The following is an 18,449-nucleotide window of genomic DNA, read 5'->3' as shown; positions in this document are numbered from 1 at the left end:
CACCAGTTGTATCTGACCTAGCAGCCTCTTTCAAAATGTAGAGTTTAACCAAAAGTAAGAGGGGGGGAAAAATTGCCCTCCCGGGAAATTGATGGGGTTTCTGTTGAGACTACCTCACTTTGCTCTCACACAGGATTGTAGATATATGACACCGATACATGCTGCCAAAATCTGCCACTGATATTTTGATAAAGTGCTGTGAATTGGACTGAAATGAAAAGATTAATCCAGCCAGGAGGAAGCATGAATAAATCCACTCCGATGTCAGACACACATGAACAAGCACCCACACACACACACACACACACACACACACACACAAACACACAGTGAACTTCAACACGAGGATATGATAGTTCCTCCGCAGGGTCTAATCTAAAACCACAAAAGCAACACACTGTAGTGTCATTATCCATTAGCCTTATTCCGAAATCTAAATGTTTGATCCTGCCATTAACGGCACTTATCTGTTTATAAAAAAGCATTAGTGGACATGACTTTTGTTCCATGTGGTCAAATTCATATGAACATTGCAGCTAAGGACATGCAACATGGCGATTTTGATGTTATTTAAAAGTATGAAGCAAATAGGCAATTGCTATTCCTATTTATGGAAAATCACCCCACAAACAAACAACTAAAAGCAACAGTATGGGTTAAACTGTTTGACTTAACAGCTATTTTTAATGCTGTGAATTTACAGGAAATGTACAGATGCCAGAAAAACAGTGTAGTTTGTAATAAGGATAGCAATTTAAAAAATATATATATATATATATGCTAAAGTTTCTTAAAAGTTTGAAGGGAAGGCACAAGAATTAAGCAGGGTCCCCAGCACCTAAATCCATATTTAAGGTTTTACTGTAATGTAAAATTGCAAATTGCAAAAAGTGATCCTCTAATATAGTTTTCACACTGACCCAGGTGATCACAAAACAACTTGTTCTTGTGAGGGTGTCTTTGACCAAATCTTATCCAAACGGGGTTCCCTGGCTCTAAGCACACAGCTTGTTTGACTGCATTAGATATGGAAAAAAAGTCTGCAGCCCTCCGGGTTAGTGGTCCGCAGGAGGTGCTTCATGGTGGACGAATGATTGACAGCCCCTTGGTGACATCACTGTACGACAAAAAGAGTCGCTGGGGGAAGAGAAGGCACCAAATCCATTGAAGCAGTCCACAGTGGCGCAGAGAGGCGAGGTGACGCGCTCCCCGACTCGCAGCAGCGACGCTCCAGTGCGCGTATTTCTCTCCCACAAGCCAGCGACGCACAACTTTTTTGTCCATGCGACGTGTTCTCGTCTGGAGATGTTCAGCCAAGATGCTTTAAACTTAGATCGGTCCTGCCTTCGCGAGCCCGCTTCCTCATAGACTTAACATATCCCCCCGTCCCCGTCCGCACCAACCAAGACCTGTAACCCGAACAAGCAGCTGAAGAGAATATGTGCGTGAGGCGATCGGCGACAGGCATGGGCTGTTTTTGGTCCCCCAAGACGAAGCAGCGTGGATTAAACACGAATTAATGTGGAATTTATCGGAGCCCAAAGGTGGAACGACGACCAGACACAGCGCTTCCTCGTCAGGTAAAATAAGGCTGATTGTTTTTATTAAAGTATTCCCAAGAAGCTAGAGTTGAATAGAAATCTCAGCATGTATAAAATAACCTGCTTAATGGAGAAGGGGACCGTTTACCCACTATATAGGCTCAAGGGTTGTGTGCGTAAAAGTTAAAGTGTTCCCATCTTGAACCTCGGGGGATTCGGTATGAAAAGAAAAAGATCATAGTTCAAAAAGTTGTGTCTTTGGATATAGACTGTGATACTCAACTGATAGTGAGTTTTTGATGTCCCTGTCCCGGGCTACATCAGATCTAACACCTGCGAGCCTCTTGAAGTGACTCTAGCCCCTGTGATTACACACGAGCGTCAAAGCCTCTGCGTCTGTGCGCGTCTCCCGCTGCTCTCTATTCCTGCTCTTTTTTTTCCTCGCTTCACTCTTTCATGCTTCTTGAGCTCCCCCCCCCCCAGACCATATTGCACGCCTGAATATCCCAATTCCTTTCATATCATTTCACCAAACACAAGTTCTTATCTTTTCTAACTGGGAGTCTTTTTGTCTGCAGTCTGACGCGCAACTTTCTTTGATTTGTCTTTCTTGTCAACCCCCCCCCCCCCCCTTTTTTTTTGTTCTTCTCTTTCATAGCTTCCACACCTTGATATGTTCATGTTCCTGGTCATGCTAAGATCAATCTTCTGCTGCAGTTAGACGCGCTACATTGCCGGCGGGCTTGCTGATTCACAGCCCCCCTTTTTTGTGGCACTTCAAAGTGAAGAGGTGTCTTCCCTTTTGAACCTGCTCTCCTTCACTCATTCCTCCTGTATGGGGGGAATTGCGCACACACACTCCGGGGAATGCTGCAGTGAAGTCCTCTGCCGTGTCCACCCCATGTCAATACCTCAGCGCCAGTGTATTGACAGAAGCCAACTTTCTCCACACAGGGACTGACTGATCATGGTCGCCGTGGTCCGCTCTCTCATGGTACTGCTGCTCGCTCAGGTCATGCTGGAAGGTGCCACGGGACTCATCCCCGAGGTCGGCCGGAGGAAATACAGCGAGTCCGGGAAGCAGAGCCCGGAGCGGTCGGAGAGCTTCCTCAACGAGTTCGAGCTGCGGCTGCTCAACATGTTCGGACTGAGGCGCAGGCCGACGCCGAGCAAGCAAGCCGTGGTGCCGCAGTACATGGTGGACCTCTACCGCATGCACTCGGCGAACGGGGACCACAGCGCGAAACGGCCCAAGAGCATGGGCAAGCACGCGGACAGAGCCGCCAGCAAGGCCAACACGATTAGAAGCTTTCACCACGAAGGTATGTATTAGTGACATACCTTTACCTGTCAGCCGGAGCGCTCCCCGGCTCTCTCAGACACGCCGAACCCATATTTAAACATGACTCAACGGCCGTCTTCACGGTCTTAGGCACGGTTAGTCATTTACAGGTGACACGCGTCCGAGTTATTCGTGACTCTCGAATAAGTTCGGGGTTACTGCTTAAAAGACGAGCGTCTCCTGCACAATTAGCCCCAACTAACTGTCATATACGCAGCGGTGCCACCTCTGACCACACAATCCCCCGGCGGAGCTGTCACAGCCCTCAGACACACCAAGGGGCGGCGGTATCCCTGGGGAAGTTGGTTTCTTAATAATTGATGGTGTTTGCGTGGGCTCCGAAAACAGTTTTTCCAGACACGCACCGCAGGCGCAGGGTAAAGAGCGGTGTGCCTCCGCGCAGGTGATAGTCATCACCCCGTTACTCCAACAACACACGACATGACATTACACCAACACGCGTTATGACAAAGTCATCGTGTCAGACTGAATACGGAGTCATTTTCTTTTTAACAGGACATAAATGAGTCCGCGGTGAAGGGGCGGAGGAGGGCTCGCGCTCCGTATCCTTTCCAAATCACCCCTCTCTCCCTGTCCGCGCTGTGCGCCATTACGCACGTTCCAATAACACCAATATGGCTCGCTTACTTTATACGCTGGACACCCGCCGATTGTTGAATTCAGTTTAGTTGCGTTTTATGTCCCAGGCAACATATGCTGCTCACAAACACACAAGGTTTATAAGGCCCTGGGTAAAGTGCATTAGTTCACCAGTCATACACTGTGTGTTTATACAATGTATTTGGGTGCGCACAAATTAATAAACACTGCTGTATATGTGCCACAGTTAGCCAAGAGCAATTTTTCATTTGCTGTTCCTAATGAAGTGGGTTGTTCTAAACTGTCTTAAATAATCCAACAGCTGACATTTAAACACAACTAATGATATATATAAAGTCAAACCGCTAAGCTCCAGTGGTGCAATTATTCATAATATTGAAATGATTCATGTATGATTAAAAAAGGTTACAACATTTACTGTTAAACATACACACTAACTGTATCAACCATTTAATTTCCTGCGGCCTCTGTTCTAGTTTTTACCACATACAAGTTACTGCGTCCATAGGGGCTCTGCACAAAGTTCTTATACAGAGTCTGAAGTGTTTGAGTGGGGAAGTTTCCATCAGGGGTGAGTCAGAGGGGTGGCTGAGTGGTTGCTTGGGTGCTCTCCAGAGGCCTGAGTGCAATGACACCCAGTGGTTACATTGACACACTACAAACAAGCCTGGCCCGGGGGCAGCCAGGCGGAGTGACTGCTCCCTGCCCACTACTGGAAACCTCTGCACCCGGGCCGGCGCACACACCTCGACACCACTGGTCGCTCCAAATGTGTTCAGACGGCGTTAACGCGCGTTCCCCCGTGGCCCTTTCATCTTGTGCTGACAGAGCCGCAGAGTTGTTCGTCTTTGTCAGCGGAGATGTGAAATTGTTGGCCCCTCCGCGCGTGTATCTACAGATGTAGGTTCAACACATCAAAGCCAACAGCTCGGATCATTCATCACATCTCCCTGCTGATATTAATTTCACTCAGATAATTAGTTTCACTGCTATCGGTTTTCAGAAATGACAGTTTTCCATGCCAAATAGAACATTTCCACTATTACACAGGAAGTGGCTGCCAGAAACAGGTCTGTGATGGATGACCCAACATTAGCCTTTATCTTTTGTTTTGGCATGGCGCGCAAAAAGAAATTAGGAATGTTGATACACTCATGTCTGTGGTTCACACGTTTTTGTCAAGTCTAAACTTGTTCCCGCAGCCGTTGTTCTAAGGAGAGACAGAAGGGGAGAGAGTGAGAGCCCTCCTGCAGAAAGAAACAGAGAAACGAGTGACAGAAGGAGGCAAAATGAAAAGAGGATTTGGGGCTAACGGGAACAGAGGGAGAAGGAGATTTGGGAGGCGAGGGAAGGGAAGAAAGAGGGGGATTGGGGACAGACGAGAGGGAACGAGAGACAGGGGGCTTTCCCACACCAAATGAGGAGTGATAGGCCTAATTGAGGTCTTTGTGCCTCTGGAGAGAGGTTTAGGATGAGAAGGTGGAATTTCCTAAATGCCTCCTTTGAAAAAGCGCAGAGTTCAAAGTTTGTGTTTATGTTACCACACCAAAAAAGATTTTTAAAAAGTGTGTCTACACATCATCTATGATCTTCATAAAGTAAGAGTTCAAAGTGGGGCTGCATTAAAGAAAATTGCAGCTTCTACTTAGATTTCTGTCATTCTCGGGACAGATGTCTGAGATGCACTTTCGGGGGGATAACATTTCCCAGCTTTGAACTGTTAATAGTTCAAACTGTTAATATCAAACTTTATGTAATCACATTTTTCTTTGAGGTTTATAGATTTTCTCCAGAACTTAGACATTAATACTATCCCATGTCTTCTTTTATGTAACAGCTTTTAACACGACTTTTATGTGTGACTTTATTCATGGATTGTCCTGTAAAAGTTAATTCAACAGTTGGCATTTACTGAATCTTCGCGTTTATCTAATCCATTTTAAATTGACTTCCATTTGACTCTTTTGTTCATAAAGATCATTGATGACACGTCGTAATAGGGTACAGCTTATTTCCATGTGCACTGATGGGAATTATATGCAGCAGCCAATTCACATCGAATTTGATCTTATCAATAGATGTAATTTAACCAAGGTAAATTTATGAGCATGACACAAATGGTGGTATTACATCGCCATGAGAATTTGTCTACTATTACTCAGTCAAACATGCAAAGTGTTGATGTGTGTGTCATGCCTGCATGACAATGGCCCACACCCACTCACTATAACCACGTGGCAGCTTGGCTGACTGCAGAGTTGGCTGAGTTGTGTGTGTGAGTGAGAGGGAGAAAAAGAAACCATGTGGGAAACCATCCTTTCATACTTTCCAATCTTTCCCGGCTCACAGGGGAACCATGAAACCGACTAGGCTCTAATCCCTCATGTTGCTTCCAAGTCTTGTACCATGCATAAATCCTTTGTTTCATCCATAGCATGCTTTTCACACTCCAATCATCTTACAATATGTTCGCCTCTCTTCTCTCCTTTGTAGAGTCGATGGAGGCCCTAGCCAGCCTGAAAGGCAAAACAACCCAGCAGTTCTACTTCAACCTCACTTCTATCCCTGACGAGGAGCTAATCAACTCTGCAGAGCTTCGCATCTACAGGGATCAGGTCATGGGAGCAGCAACCCCGAACAACAGCTCCAGAAACAGCAGCACTAGTGACAGTGGTCCTGCTGGTGGCTTACACCGTATCAACATTTATGAGCTATTCGGAGTTCCTGCATCTCATGGTGGGGAACCTCTCGCACGTTTGCTAGACACTCGGCTAGTGCAAGACTCTTTAAGCCGCTGGGAGAGCTTTGATGTCAGCCCGGCTGTATCTCAGTGGACTGCCGGCAAAGGCCACAACCATGGCTTCATGGTGGAGGTACTTCACCCAGGGGAAGCGGAGATGGATGGGGAGCATGCCCAGAGGCGCAGTAAGCATGTCAGGGTGAGCCGGTCCCTGCACCAGGACCAGGACTCATGGCCTCAGGCTCGACCCTTGCTGGTGACGTACGGCCACGACGGCCGTGGGGACTCTGTACTACACACACGAGAAAAACGTCAAGCAGCTCTCCGCAAACAGCGCAGAAAGCAACAGCAAGCAAAGGCAAGCTGCAAGAGGCATGCCCTGTATGTGGACTTCAGTGATGTGGGGTGGAATGAGTGGATAGTGGCACCCCCTGGTTACCACGCCTTTTATTGCCACGGGGAATGTCCGTTCCCCCTAGCAGACCACCTCAATTCTACCAATCATGCCATTGTGCAGACGCTGGTCAACTCAGTCAACTCAAACATCCCCAGAGCCTGTTGTGTTCCCACTGACCTCAGCCCCATCTCCCTGCTGTACTTGGATGAATATGAGAAGGTCATCCTGAAAAACTACCAGGACATGGTGGTGGAGGGATGTGGCTGCCGGTGAGCGATGGATAGAGAGGGAGAGTGGGAAAGAAAGACTGAAAGGTTATCATGGACACCCGGTTTCCCAATGAAGACGTTTATTTATATGAAAGATAGACAAACAGAGCTATTGTGGAAGAAGAAAAAAAACTATATATGAATATATTTATGTCTACATAAAGTTGGGAAAAATAAATATTTTAATCAGAGGAATATTCCTTTACTGGTTTTGAAAATGTATTTCTGATGTACATTTCGAAATGGGTGCAATACCACATGAAGTATAATGCTCAGATTTTTATTTTGTATTTATTTCTGTTATAACCACTTTATTTGTAAATAAATGTATATTTATCGTGAAAAAAAACTGGTCCTTCCAATTTTCCAAGATCAGCTACGGTGAACCACTTCACTGTGTCTGGGGGCCAAAACATGTGGCTGGCATGAATGAGAACGTTTCAATTCCTGGAGTGATATTAGCTGCGAAAAATATAACACATGACAAAAAGCTCACACTACACTGACTGCAAACCAAGCGTTGGGCACTTTTGGTAAATGTAACTGGAGAGCAACAACAATAGAAGTGTGGAGAAGAAAGTGACAGGGGCAGGTCAGGGTGCCACTGGTGTAATGAACTGTAGTAGGGTGCAGGGTCACGGGATGGGAGTGACAAGTTACAAGCCCACAAATGTGATGGACTCCCAGGGGAGGACTAGAAAAACACCAGAGCATGTTTTCATGCATCACATGTCACTGCAAAGAACCATGGGAAGGAACGTCCAAAAGTGAGCTTGTTTTTTCAGTTCCTAGCCATTACAACAGATTCTTGAAAAAAAAGTGAATCAGCAGCACCACTGAGGGCTGTCAGACAGGGCACGAGGTTTATTTATCATGAGATGTGAGACTGAAAAATCGCCAACTATGACAGAGAGACAACATGCCCTCAGCAAGAACAGAGCCCACGGACGCTTTAATTATTGACAACAAACCACACACCCGCACCTGTCCACACACTGCACACGCTCAGACAGATTCTGCCCCACTTCAGAATTTGGCTGCCTCCCTTTGTCATATCTGAGTCATAAAGCGTAGATGTGTTTCGGCATTAAAGGCAAAGAAAATCCAGGTATATTTCATTAAATGACTCAGCAGCAGCAGATAATGAACGGCAACGGGGACAATGCCATACACTGACACCAAAACAGCTTAGGAGTCATGTTTTATTCAATATGACATCGGGGACGACTGGCTGGCAAAAAGAAAACATATCCTATGTTGCGATAAGACACTTTGAAGTGCGAACACCTGAGTCAATATCTCTATTCTGCAGTGTTTTTGGTGGAAACAATTGGCAGGACACAATTGAATTTGCCGAAAGCGCCCCAGAAAGACGCATGAAATTTTATAATGTAGCCACAAAAGCAGATCAGATAATGAGAGGGAGAAGAGAAACGCAGAGGGAGAGTTCTGCGGACTTCGACTTGACTGCGTTTTCTGCTGTGTTTGCATTAGAAAGGGCTTGGAGGGATCACAAGGCAGCTCAAAATGCTCTAAATAGAATGTTTTTTATGTGAGCGCACATTGGGACCGTGGAATGTTGGTTTTCAATCTCAGACACATGCACACGCTTGCATGGAAAACCAACATGGTTGTTTTTTCAATCATCTATTCAAGGGTTTCCTGGTGGGCTTTTTCTCTTCAAAAACAAATGTGCATTGAACAAAGATACGCTTGTTACTTATATAGGAAATGTAAATCAAAACATTTAGAAGGAGCCATGAGACTTTATTCACGGGCAGTAAAAACACTGAAATGTCCCTTTTTTTTCCACGGGCCTCAGATCATGTCTGTTTACTCATTCTTATCCTCCACGGGTGTGCAGCACAGGTTTACTCTAGATGATGCAACTATCCAATTATTTTATACTATCCCAACGTGCACTTGCAAACGCTACACACATGCCCCCCCCCCTCTCCTACCGCAGTTCAGTTTCAATCTTCGGCATGTGTTATTTTATTCTACCTTGCATCTCCACCCCCCTTGGTCCCATCTGGTGTCCATTTCTCCTCTGCGGATCCCACCATACCACAGCCCCGCACATGGGCTGCACATACCTCTGTCAGTAGCAGCACCGTTTAATGGACTTCAGGAGGAAGTCACTTCACTGGCACACTTAATTAAGGTTTGATAAAAATCAACAATAAAAAACGTAACCCCCCCCAAAAGAATATCTGGCAAGAGTTTCAGGAGAAGGGTGGGGGATATTTTTTGCGTTTAAAACAAGTGTGAGATTTAGTGGTTTTTCCTTTATAGTTACAGTCCATAAACCTTTCATGGGGTTGGGTGGAAATACTGCTCGCTGGGAGGGTGACACATGGGTAGCACTGCTGAACCTCCCCTTCTGCACCCAGCTGAACTGGGTTCCATTTATACTGTGAGTAGGCCAATGTTCTTCTGAGATCTGGGGTTTCTTACTTTAGAGCCACATTACTATCACACAGCTCCTCGGGGACCACTCCTAAACTTCTCACTAAGAACAGGGGTCAGGGGTCAAAGTAATAAGGGCCTATTATCTCCACCATTACTGACTGACTTCCAGGCTCATCACGTCATCGCAGACTAGTGGCTTCACGTGTGGTCAGCCACTGGTTGGAACTGAGAACATGTTTGCTTTACAGAATCCATTCTGTTTATCCCGCATGTGCACAAAATGGATTGTAAAAATAGTATTTCAAAGCATGAAAGAATTCAAAAATGTGTCTGTGTGGTACTGTGTACGCCATGATTTACACACAAAAGCACAATTGAGAGATGTGTTCTTGGCAAGATTTTTTTCACCTGCTACACAGACCTCTCCAAAGTCACTCTCTGAAAACAGATTTCCCCCCCTTCCTTCTCTATGAACATCTGGTAAATCAGTTAAAGGTGTCCTTCGCTGTCTTTGTTTACACACAAACACACAACAGAGCAGCCGCACGACTGATGAGCATAACACTGGAAGCTGGGCCCAACTAGCGTGGCAAGGCGTGCTCGTTTTGTTTGCTGTGCAGAAAAACCACACCAGAACTATCTGCAGCTCCAAACAACCCAAATCATAAGGGTTGTAAAATCAGATTTCCAGATTTCTGGCTGGCCCAGAATTGGAAAGTATGTGGCATTCTGCGTATCTTTGATGAAACAGAGGACTCAGTCGCTATGAGATCTCAACTAGCTCTGTGCCAAAGTCGAACAGAGAGAGACAAGGGCCACTTGAGAGTCTTTTCTAACTTCGGATCTTTTCTCCTTCATGTGCGGCACACACTAATTTTAGAGGTGGTGCACATGGTGTTTTTTCTGTATTCCGAGAACAGCCAGCGCGATGACGTCCAGCATAGCTATGACTGTGGCATCTGTGCTGCAGCTCTGAACACATCAAACAGACGGGCGTCTACAGATTCAGGAGCAGAGCAAATATGGAAATAACTTTTCCAGAATGACTGCGGAGTCGATAGTACTTTTACATATACACAACCTTAGCCTTTCATTCCTCCACATGCATATGCCTGCAAGTGCAAAGACAAATTAAAGCCCATGAGCACGTGACACAAATGCACTAGTTTTGACTTACTAACCCTAACCCATTACAATAAAAACAATTACTAACTTGCTTTTCAACTGTGTTCTGCTACTACCATTACTGTAAGAACTAATCATCCATGCAATCACAATGGAGTTGGCCTGGAGTGACATGCTGAAATCATTAGCTCTGGCTGGAGCTCAATGGAAGAGACCATTATATGGCCATATATTCACAGCAGAATAGTGTTGCTGTTAAGCTATGGAAGAGTAAAAAGGCTGTCCGACATTATAATACTCTCGAGAACAAGGCAATGAAACCTTAGATGATAGGCAAGAACTTAGGCCAAACACTTTTTATCGACGAACAATGGGGGGCAGCAGCAGGGGGAACAACCTCATAACATCAGAGCTGTTCATCCAAGGCCTATTTTTCATGATATTTGGACACATGGGTGTAGTTCTCGCCCTATCCTGCTCTCACTCCCTGATTTGATTACAGTGAATAATATCAAATACTGTGAGGAAAAAAAACATGGGAGGATTTGGGTACATTTTTCCTTTCATTTTCTAGCTGTTATTCTGTGATCAAATAAGAATGGGCTTCACTATGTGTACCTTGCACTTTGTGGACTAACACATTTCCACAGAGGATACAGGAAGGAGTTCCATGTGGACCACATATGGGCTTTCTAAAACAAGCTTGAGGATGGAATTGCCTCTAGACACTGATCTAAGGTCAGTGTCATGTTTACTCCTCTGATGGTTACAGTTGTGTTTGGGAGGGGGGGTGGAACAGAACTGATCCTGGAACCTAGCCCAAGGGCGTCTTCTACACCCTGAGCTTGAAAGGGGCTGTGTGGTTACGGGAGCGGCCTCCATCTTTGTAGCAGGAAGTGAAGAGATCAATCAAAGGGAGCTACATGACATCCCCCAGCATGCCTGTTAAATAAATGTCAATCTCTGACACAGTAACTCTTATGCATTATCACGCATACGACTTCAAATCAGCAAACTTCTCAATCGGAGCTGGCAATGATAAAGAAGCCCTGATCTATATTGTCTGGAAACTGACGATAGACATAAAACATAGTTAATATGTCAACAACACACACACACTCTCTTCCGCTCGCTCTCTCTTTGTTAGAGTAAATTGTCATTGTCACTGTGAAACCTCGAGGTGCCCCAGGTGTGGAACCCAGTCCACCCAGCATCAGTTGATCTTCAGATATGAAAAGAGACCTGTTTTGGAGTTGGGGGCCTCACTTGGTGGTCTATGAGAACAAGCTGGTGCTGAACCTTTTGTACTTAGAGCAGATTACCAGAAGGCTGCTTCCAGATGCAGTGCACCAGGGAGAAACAGGCTCTCCTTCCCTGGGTGGTATTGGATAAATCCACTCCCCACACTTTTCTCATTAGCGTAATAAGCTTTGTATAAACCACTGGACTGCCATTGTCAAGTACACACGCAACATCCATCCATCTATCCGTCCATCCATCCATCCATCCATACAGTACATCTGCCACACATCTCTGTGCCGAGGTAGGGCACGTTGGAAAATGTTCAAATGGAAGGCTTTCGCAAACACTTTTTGTGCAAAACACGTATACATACTATCTCTTATCAATGAGCATGCACTTTGTTTTATTCACATGCTTTTCTATATAATGTGCTGGGTACAAATTGTATTGAGTATACAAAATGTAAAAGCATACTGCAACACTCTCCATGCTCAATTTGAACCTAACGGTTAGTTGCAGTCTGCACAAATCTTGGCTCTGTGCGCTGAATAGAACAGAAATGACAAAAAAAATAAAATAATGCAATTCTTACAAGGGAGATAGAAAGCAGAAAATATTATGTGTTGTTTTTGAAACCTTGCTAGTATCATGGTACATGGGAAGAATTATTTTCCATATGCAGCACTTATTTTCAAAGTAGACTTCATCAACCTGATTGCAGAGGGAGATGAGAGAAGCCTGTTTATGTAAAGCGCAGGTCTACAACCTGAGGGCCCCAGCCAGCTCGGCTGTGGGGTGTAACTCACACTCCTTCACCCCACTCTCCCACAGCCTGTCAGTGGCATGGCAAAGTCTGCCTCACCAAGCTTCCTGTGACTCACTTCCTGTCCCGGCCCTGCACCTGCACTCCCCTGGGTGATGTCATGGCAGGTTTTCCTCTTGGAGTCGCACTACTTAGCACACTCCCCATCTGGCATGATGTGCGTTTGCATGTGTGTTTGTTTATGTGTGTACATCCGTCAGCATGCTTAGCTCACACATCAGTCAATGGGAATTGCAGTGAATGTTGCCCTACATTGATTTAGTGGAGAGCCAATCAGACGGACAGGAGAGGAAGAAGACAGTGGTAGATGGAGCATGGACTCATTCCCAAAGCTGGATTATTGTGATTCTATTTTCTCATTAGCTTCTATAAAATAAAATACGTCCTTTCCGTTTTTTTATTCAATTACTTGGCTGAGCTTAGCATAATGAAAACTTGACCTTTATGAGAAAGGAGTAGTTCTGTTTTCCAGTGAGGGGAAACAACCTCTAGATGTCCTCAATATCTGTAGGAATAATTACAGTTGGCCTTTCTACCATTGGTGACCGCAATGAAAATGATAGATTGAGGGGAACACACTACTTGGACAGACCCATGAGTAAATGGAAATATTGTATGAGAACCAGTGCATACTTTTTTCCCTTATCCTGGGCCTTAAGAAGTGACGTTTTTCTTTTTTTTTTTAACCAAACCAAATTTTATTTATTTTTTTCCTTTAGATTAAATTAGTATGTACGTGAATAGGACGGAAATGCCTGACAGGTCTGGTCAGCAGAGGAGAACCCCATTCGAGGTCAAGGGTCACAAGAGGAAGGCAGTGGTCATATATCAATAGTCATTTCCTTTTCTGGTACATTCACCAACCTCTTGCTAGTTTCACTCCTTTATAGAGTGTGTTATAGATCATTAGTTCTTGCTAGCAGCCTGTTGACAACATAATCTGCTGTAATAGTTGTCTGTGGGAAACTTAGCACCATGTCCTCTGTTTTGGTGTGTGGGTCACATCCATCTGGCTCTGATGCTGATAGATGGTACAGACCAGAAAGAGGCCAGTGCAAGAAAAAGAAAGACTCAGACCCAACCTGGGTTTCTTTGAAATCTACATCATTTCCTCATGACTGAACTCAAACAAAGTATACCTATTACTTTACGTCACATACCCATTGCCTGTTTAGGACAGAGCAGTATTGGTGGAGATGCAGTTGTGATCCACTGTTATTAATCATCCTCAGTCATGACTGCGGAAATTGATATAGTATACTTAGAAATGTGTTTTCCTCATCAGAATGGGCAGCATTTAGAGAGCCACAGTTTACCAACATTCAGGGGTTGACTGAATCTCTGTACTGTCACTGTGCAAACAGCGGGCGTTCTGTTGACTGGGACATAAAATAGTGCTGTTGGGTTTTGGGTTTCCAGAGTGGGATCAGGGCTGCAGTATATTGAGTCCATGTGGGGAGTGCGTTTTTAATCTGAGCCTTACCCACAGTCCTTCCTGTTTCTAATTTGGCGCTGCAGCGGTTTTGTCCCGAGGCCAAGAGCCTCTCTTCCACAGAGTGTCTATTTCCTCTGAAGTGAATAGTAGCAGGTGTGCTGGCCCGAGATCCCTTGTAGAAGTCTGCTTATGAATGGCCCACATCTCACTGTTTCTCACCTGTCTCTGTTTTCTTTTTTCTTCCTTTCATTCTTATTTTGCATTGTCCCATTCTTTCTCTCTTTCTCACATACTTTCTTTATTTCTTTGTTGTTATGTCTTCACCACTCCGTGGCCACTACTTTGTCTCGCTCGTCTCTTCTGCTTTCCTTTCATTCATCCCCTTTGCTCTCTTTGCTTCCTTCAAGATCAAGGTGTAGTACTTTGATAAGTCATAAAGCAGCAGCTTATGCTGATGAAAACAATAAAAGACCACAGCAAGAACAAGGGCAGCACAATCACTTATCAACCCGGCCAGACATCGGACATAACAAATCACATACAACAGTAAAACTGTCAAAACATCCAAATTAGGTTTAGAACTCTGTTTATTGGAGTTGCCTTTGTTGTGGCAGTCATAATACCTCAAATCCTTTAACAGTCACAAACATAACTACACTGAATAAATCCAATGTATACAATAAACAAATGTTTGCAAACAGTGCAAAGCCCCTAAATAATGAACAAAATCCATACATATATGCAGGAAGAGGAGGATGAAAATGTGTCTGTGTGAGCGAGAGACTTAATCTTCCACATGCTGTCATCAGGCAAGTCTGATAGCCGAGAACTCATCCAATCTGTGAGCAGAGGAGACATGCTGTCACACTTTTTCAAGGAGGCACTGCGATTGGAATTAACCTATAGTGACCTTCGCTTCTCCTCCCCCTTCCCCAAAACACACTCCCTAATGAGTTGGGCTTGAAGGGGTGAAGCCTTTGCTGCAAGGCAAATAAATCCTATCAGGGCAAAGTCATAGTCTCACTTATCACTGAGGAAAACAAGGCAAAAGATATGTTGGTTGCCAATAATTTGTGATTTAACACAGGGCTGAAATGCCGCTGCAAAGCCATTACGGAAATGAGAGTCTAACAAAAGGGTTGTTTAACTGGAACACATAAACTCTTAATGATGTTTGTGTTTGTTCAATTTTGCTAAACATCATATGCCAAAGTAGAATTTGTTGTAAAGTTTATGAGCAAAGGTTGCAGATTCTGTTCACAGACAATGTGAGTCGAGTAAAACCATCGTCCATTCTGGATGTATTTTACTTAATGATCATAACAATCTAAATCAAGATCATCTATAGTTTGTGAGTGAGGTTTGTCTGTAAATTGTAAAAACTACGTAAATTCTTGTCACCCCAAATAAACCATACCAATACAATGTACTAATTTGTCCATCAGATAAATAGCCTTTGACCCTCTAGTAACAATGAATGTTGTCCAGCCTCTATTTAGGCCTCATTCAAACTTCTGCTCTTCTGATTCCCTGCCAAAGTCAACAATGGGCATTTACGTTTCCAGCCGTGGTGTTTCCGGCATCTGCACACGCTTGTGTTTACACAGGATGTTCAAACTTGATGCAGATTAAACAAATCCAATTTGGAGGCTGAGTTCAATCACCTCCTTTATTTCAACATTAAGTAGATGAAGCTGGGAGCCAGATCACCACTAACATTTCCAAGAGGATTGGGTGGGGGGAACAATCTGTAGACCAATAAGTCCAGAAAGTATTTTGAGAGTATTTATATGCGGATGCATGTCATCCGCTAGTTCCCACAGGCTTGCATGTGGTTGGTTTTGCTCAATGTGGTGAAGGGTATTTTTTCAAAAATCTCCAGCTCTCCCTGGCAAACTGTTGTAGGCCTTCTAAGGGCCCAGGGTAGTTTGGCATTGGTTCTGTTCCCACACTTATGGTGTAAGCGGAGGCCTGGCTTTGTGCTCACATGCCTAGACCACGCACACGTAGCACGATTCAGTGTTACTGAATTTGGCCAGGACTTTTTTCAACTTGCATCAGATAATCACTGATTACTTAAACTCAGGAAACACAGAATAGGTCAGACGCCAACCGTGCCAAGTTCTCTTTCTCATATGGGAGAGTAGACAGCTCCCAAGTTTTGCTGATGGCGGCCTACAGGCTTCCTAGCCCAGTCTTCTGGTCGAGTCAGACTTCTGCTCAAAGGGTTCAGGATAGAGATGAGAAAGGCTACAGAAAAACTGGATGGTCTCTGAAGTACAAACAGACCTTCGTGTCCAGAACAGCAGTCATTTGTTCAACAAGATTTTTAATTGCTTCTCACTCCCAAGTAAAGCCCCGAGTTTGGCTGGTGTTTGTGTCCTCACCTGTGTCCTCTTTCGCATTTGTGAGGGGTTTTGACCTTCCACTGCACCTGTTTGGCCATTGTCCATCTGCCCATCTGCTCCTAGCTAATGCAGCCTTCCCACTTCTCCGAAGCAACTCCTTTCAGGATGGCTAGCTGTCCACCTAATTGTATCACATTCTACAGGCTTTATCCTGGCATTCCCTTGCCAGCTAAAGGTTGCCGAAATCTCATCCACCACATCAGAGGGGCCCTATTAACCCCTGACCCCTGGTTGGTGTGTGTGGACAAGGTCGCTCCTCACACCCAACGTCGGGCCCATTAACACGTCGCCCCACAGTAGAAATACTATTTTGACGGGCTGTAATTGGCGCTAAGTGATGGTGGACAAAGGCCCCCTCTGTGCTGCCTGCTGGACTGAGCGGTACTGACCACTCTCAGAGCTTCACGCTTGACATTTCCTTTCTGAGTCCAATGTGAGAAGATAGGAAATGGGGAAGCCCCTTCCTGCACCACCACCTCCACCATTTCTACATCCCTTCAGCGCCTTACGTTATTTGCCTTTGGTGCTCCTTTGATAACGTGAGATAATGAGGTTCTAGTGGGGAGAGCTGGCTGGAGCAGAATTGCACAGTTCAGATCTGTGGAGGATGATTAATCCATTGGCGGGCCATTCCTTTCAGAGCCAGCCTAATTAGTTTATGTTAGCTGGACAAGGTCAGGGGGCGTGTTTGACTGAGGCCTTTTCTTCAGATGCCACAATGGTGTGATGATCTGTGGTTGCAGGTGCAGCAATCGGCTGCTTTAATGTTAGTTTCCTTGGGTATTGGTTCCATGGTTGAGGGGCAAATCTGCAAAGACAATGATGTCTTCTCAGTATATGGCATTTTCAAACCAGTCCTCTGTCATCTAGGTGGCTTTCCAAGTTCATTAGTCATGAACTCAAAGGCTATAATGGTCTGCAAATCATCAGGGAAAACCCCTCAGTATTTAATGTGGGATAGTGGTTAAAAACTGAAAAGATTGCAAGACTATGAGGAATAATTCAACTGGTAGTCTTGGCCCACATTTTTGTATTGCTAACCCAGAGTGCACCTAATGAATTACAAACCACTTAGACTCAGTCATTATGTTAGTATATTAAAGTCCCCCTTTCTTCCATCTTATCACAATTTACCTTGACTGAATTCATATTTATGGCAGATGTGAATCCCTTTAATGATTGACTGCAATCCCAAATTCCACCCTTGCTGTGTACAGCTTGTGTCCTTAGCAACACTCAGTGGAACTCAGCCAGGCTTCTCTCACACAAAGATGTATACTTAAGACAGGTCTAACTCCCTTCCCCATAGGCCATGCCATGCTCTCATCCCCATATTTAACAGCCTGACGTCAGCCAGGAGCAGTGGAGGCAGCAGAAGAGACTTTAATACTAAATCTCTCCCCCTGTCATTACGAGCCTGTGTGACCGCCTATCAGAGGCCCTTGAGTGATGTGGGAAACCCTGGGCCCTGTCCTCCCAACCCCTGTAGGCCAGGCCGCCTGTTCCGTCCAAACCAAACTGAAAACTACAGGACCGGCACAGCTAGGGTTGACATCAATGAGGCGCTGGGCTCTTTATGCCCACTCTGTGGTCAGGAGGAGAGAAGCCTGGATATTAATCTCTCTCTCGTCTTCACTCGCATGCTTTTTTCCTCTTTTCTCTTCTCACCACGCAAGCCGTATTTCTGGGCTCTTCATCCCATTAAGGCTGAATCAAACGAAGGCAGAGACTAGTCCTTTTGATAGCTGTTGTAACTGCAGTTGCAGCTGGTGGAAGCATCCTCTCAAACACTGACATGGACATTAGGTGGAAAGAAAAATAATGATCTGGCCTTAGCCCAGTCCAGAGTGATGGATTGTACCATCAACTAAAGTTGAGGTCTGGGTTATTCTCTCCATTAATAATTGCCTGGATTGATTTGCTTTAACATGAACGAGTCAAACATGTTAAATCCACACATATATCAACTACTGCCTTCTTATTTGAGTGCAGTGAAAATATAAAACACAAAAATCATTATAACAACCAATAATTCAAATATTCTCATACTGAATAAATGGCACGTTTTTCTCCAGCACCTGGGAGGAACATAAA

The 18,449-nt window shown here is 44.8% G+C and overlaps 2 protein-coding genes across 3 annotated transcripts in view; one reads left to right on the top strand and one right to left on the bottom strand.

The window, feature by feature from the left end:
• LOC118290181 (1-phosphatidylinositol 4,5-bisphosphate phosphodiesterase beta-1) overlaps window positions 1-18,449 on the bottom strand; it is a 150,840-nt gene that overhangs the window by 122,715 nt on the left and 9,676 nt on the right. The window lies entirely within an intron of this gene.
• bmp2b (bone morphogenetic protein 2b) lies at window positions 666-7,265 on the top strand. The gene is made up of 3 exons (XM_035617647.2): window positions 666-1,580; window positions 2,496-2,863; window positions 5,998-7,265. Exons 2-3 carry the CDS (start codon window positions 2,509-2,511, stop codon window positions 6,912-6,914), a joined length of 1,272 nt encoding a protein of 423 aa, XP_035473540.1. The 5' UTR covers window positions 666-1,580; window positions 2,496-2,508; the 3' UTR covers window positions 6,915-7,265.

Source organism: Scophthalmus maximus, chromosome 18 (genome assembly GCF_022379125.1).
Source record: "Scophthalmus maximus strain ysfricsl-2021 chromosome 18, ASM2237912v1, whole genome shotgun sequence".
NCBI classification, from domain to species: domain Eukaryota; kingdom Metazoa; phylum Chordata; class Actinopteri; order Pleuronectiformes; family Scophthalmidae; genus Scophthalmus; species Scophthalmus maximus.
The sequence above is the reverse complement of the archived record's forward strand: the minus strand, read 5'-3'. Positions and strand labels throughout refer to the sequence as shown.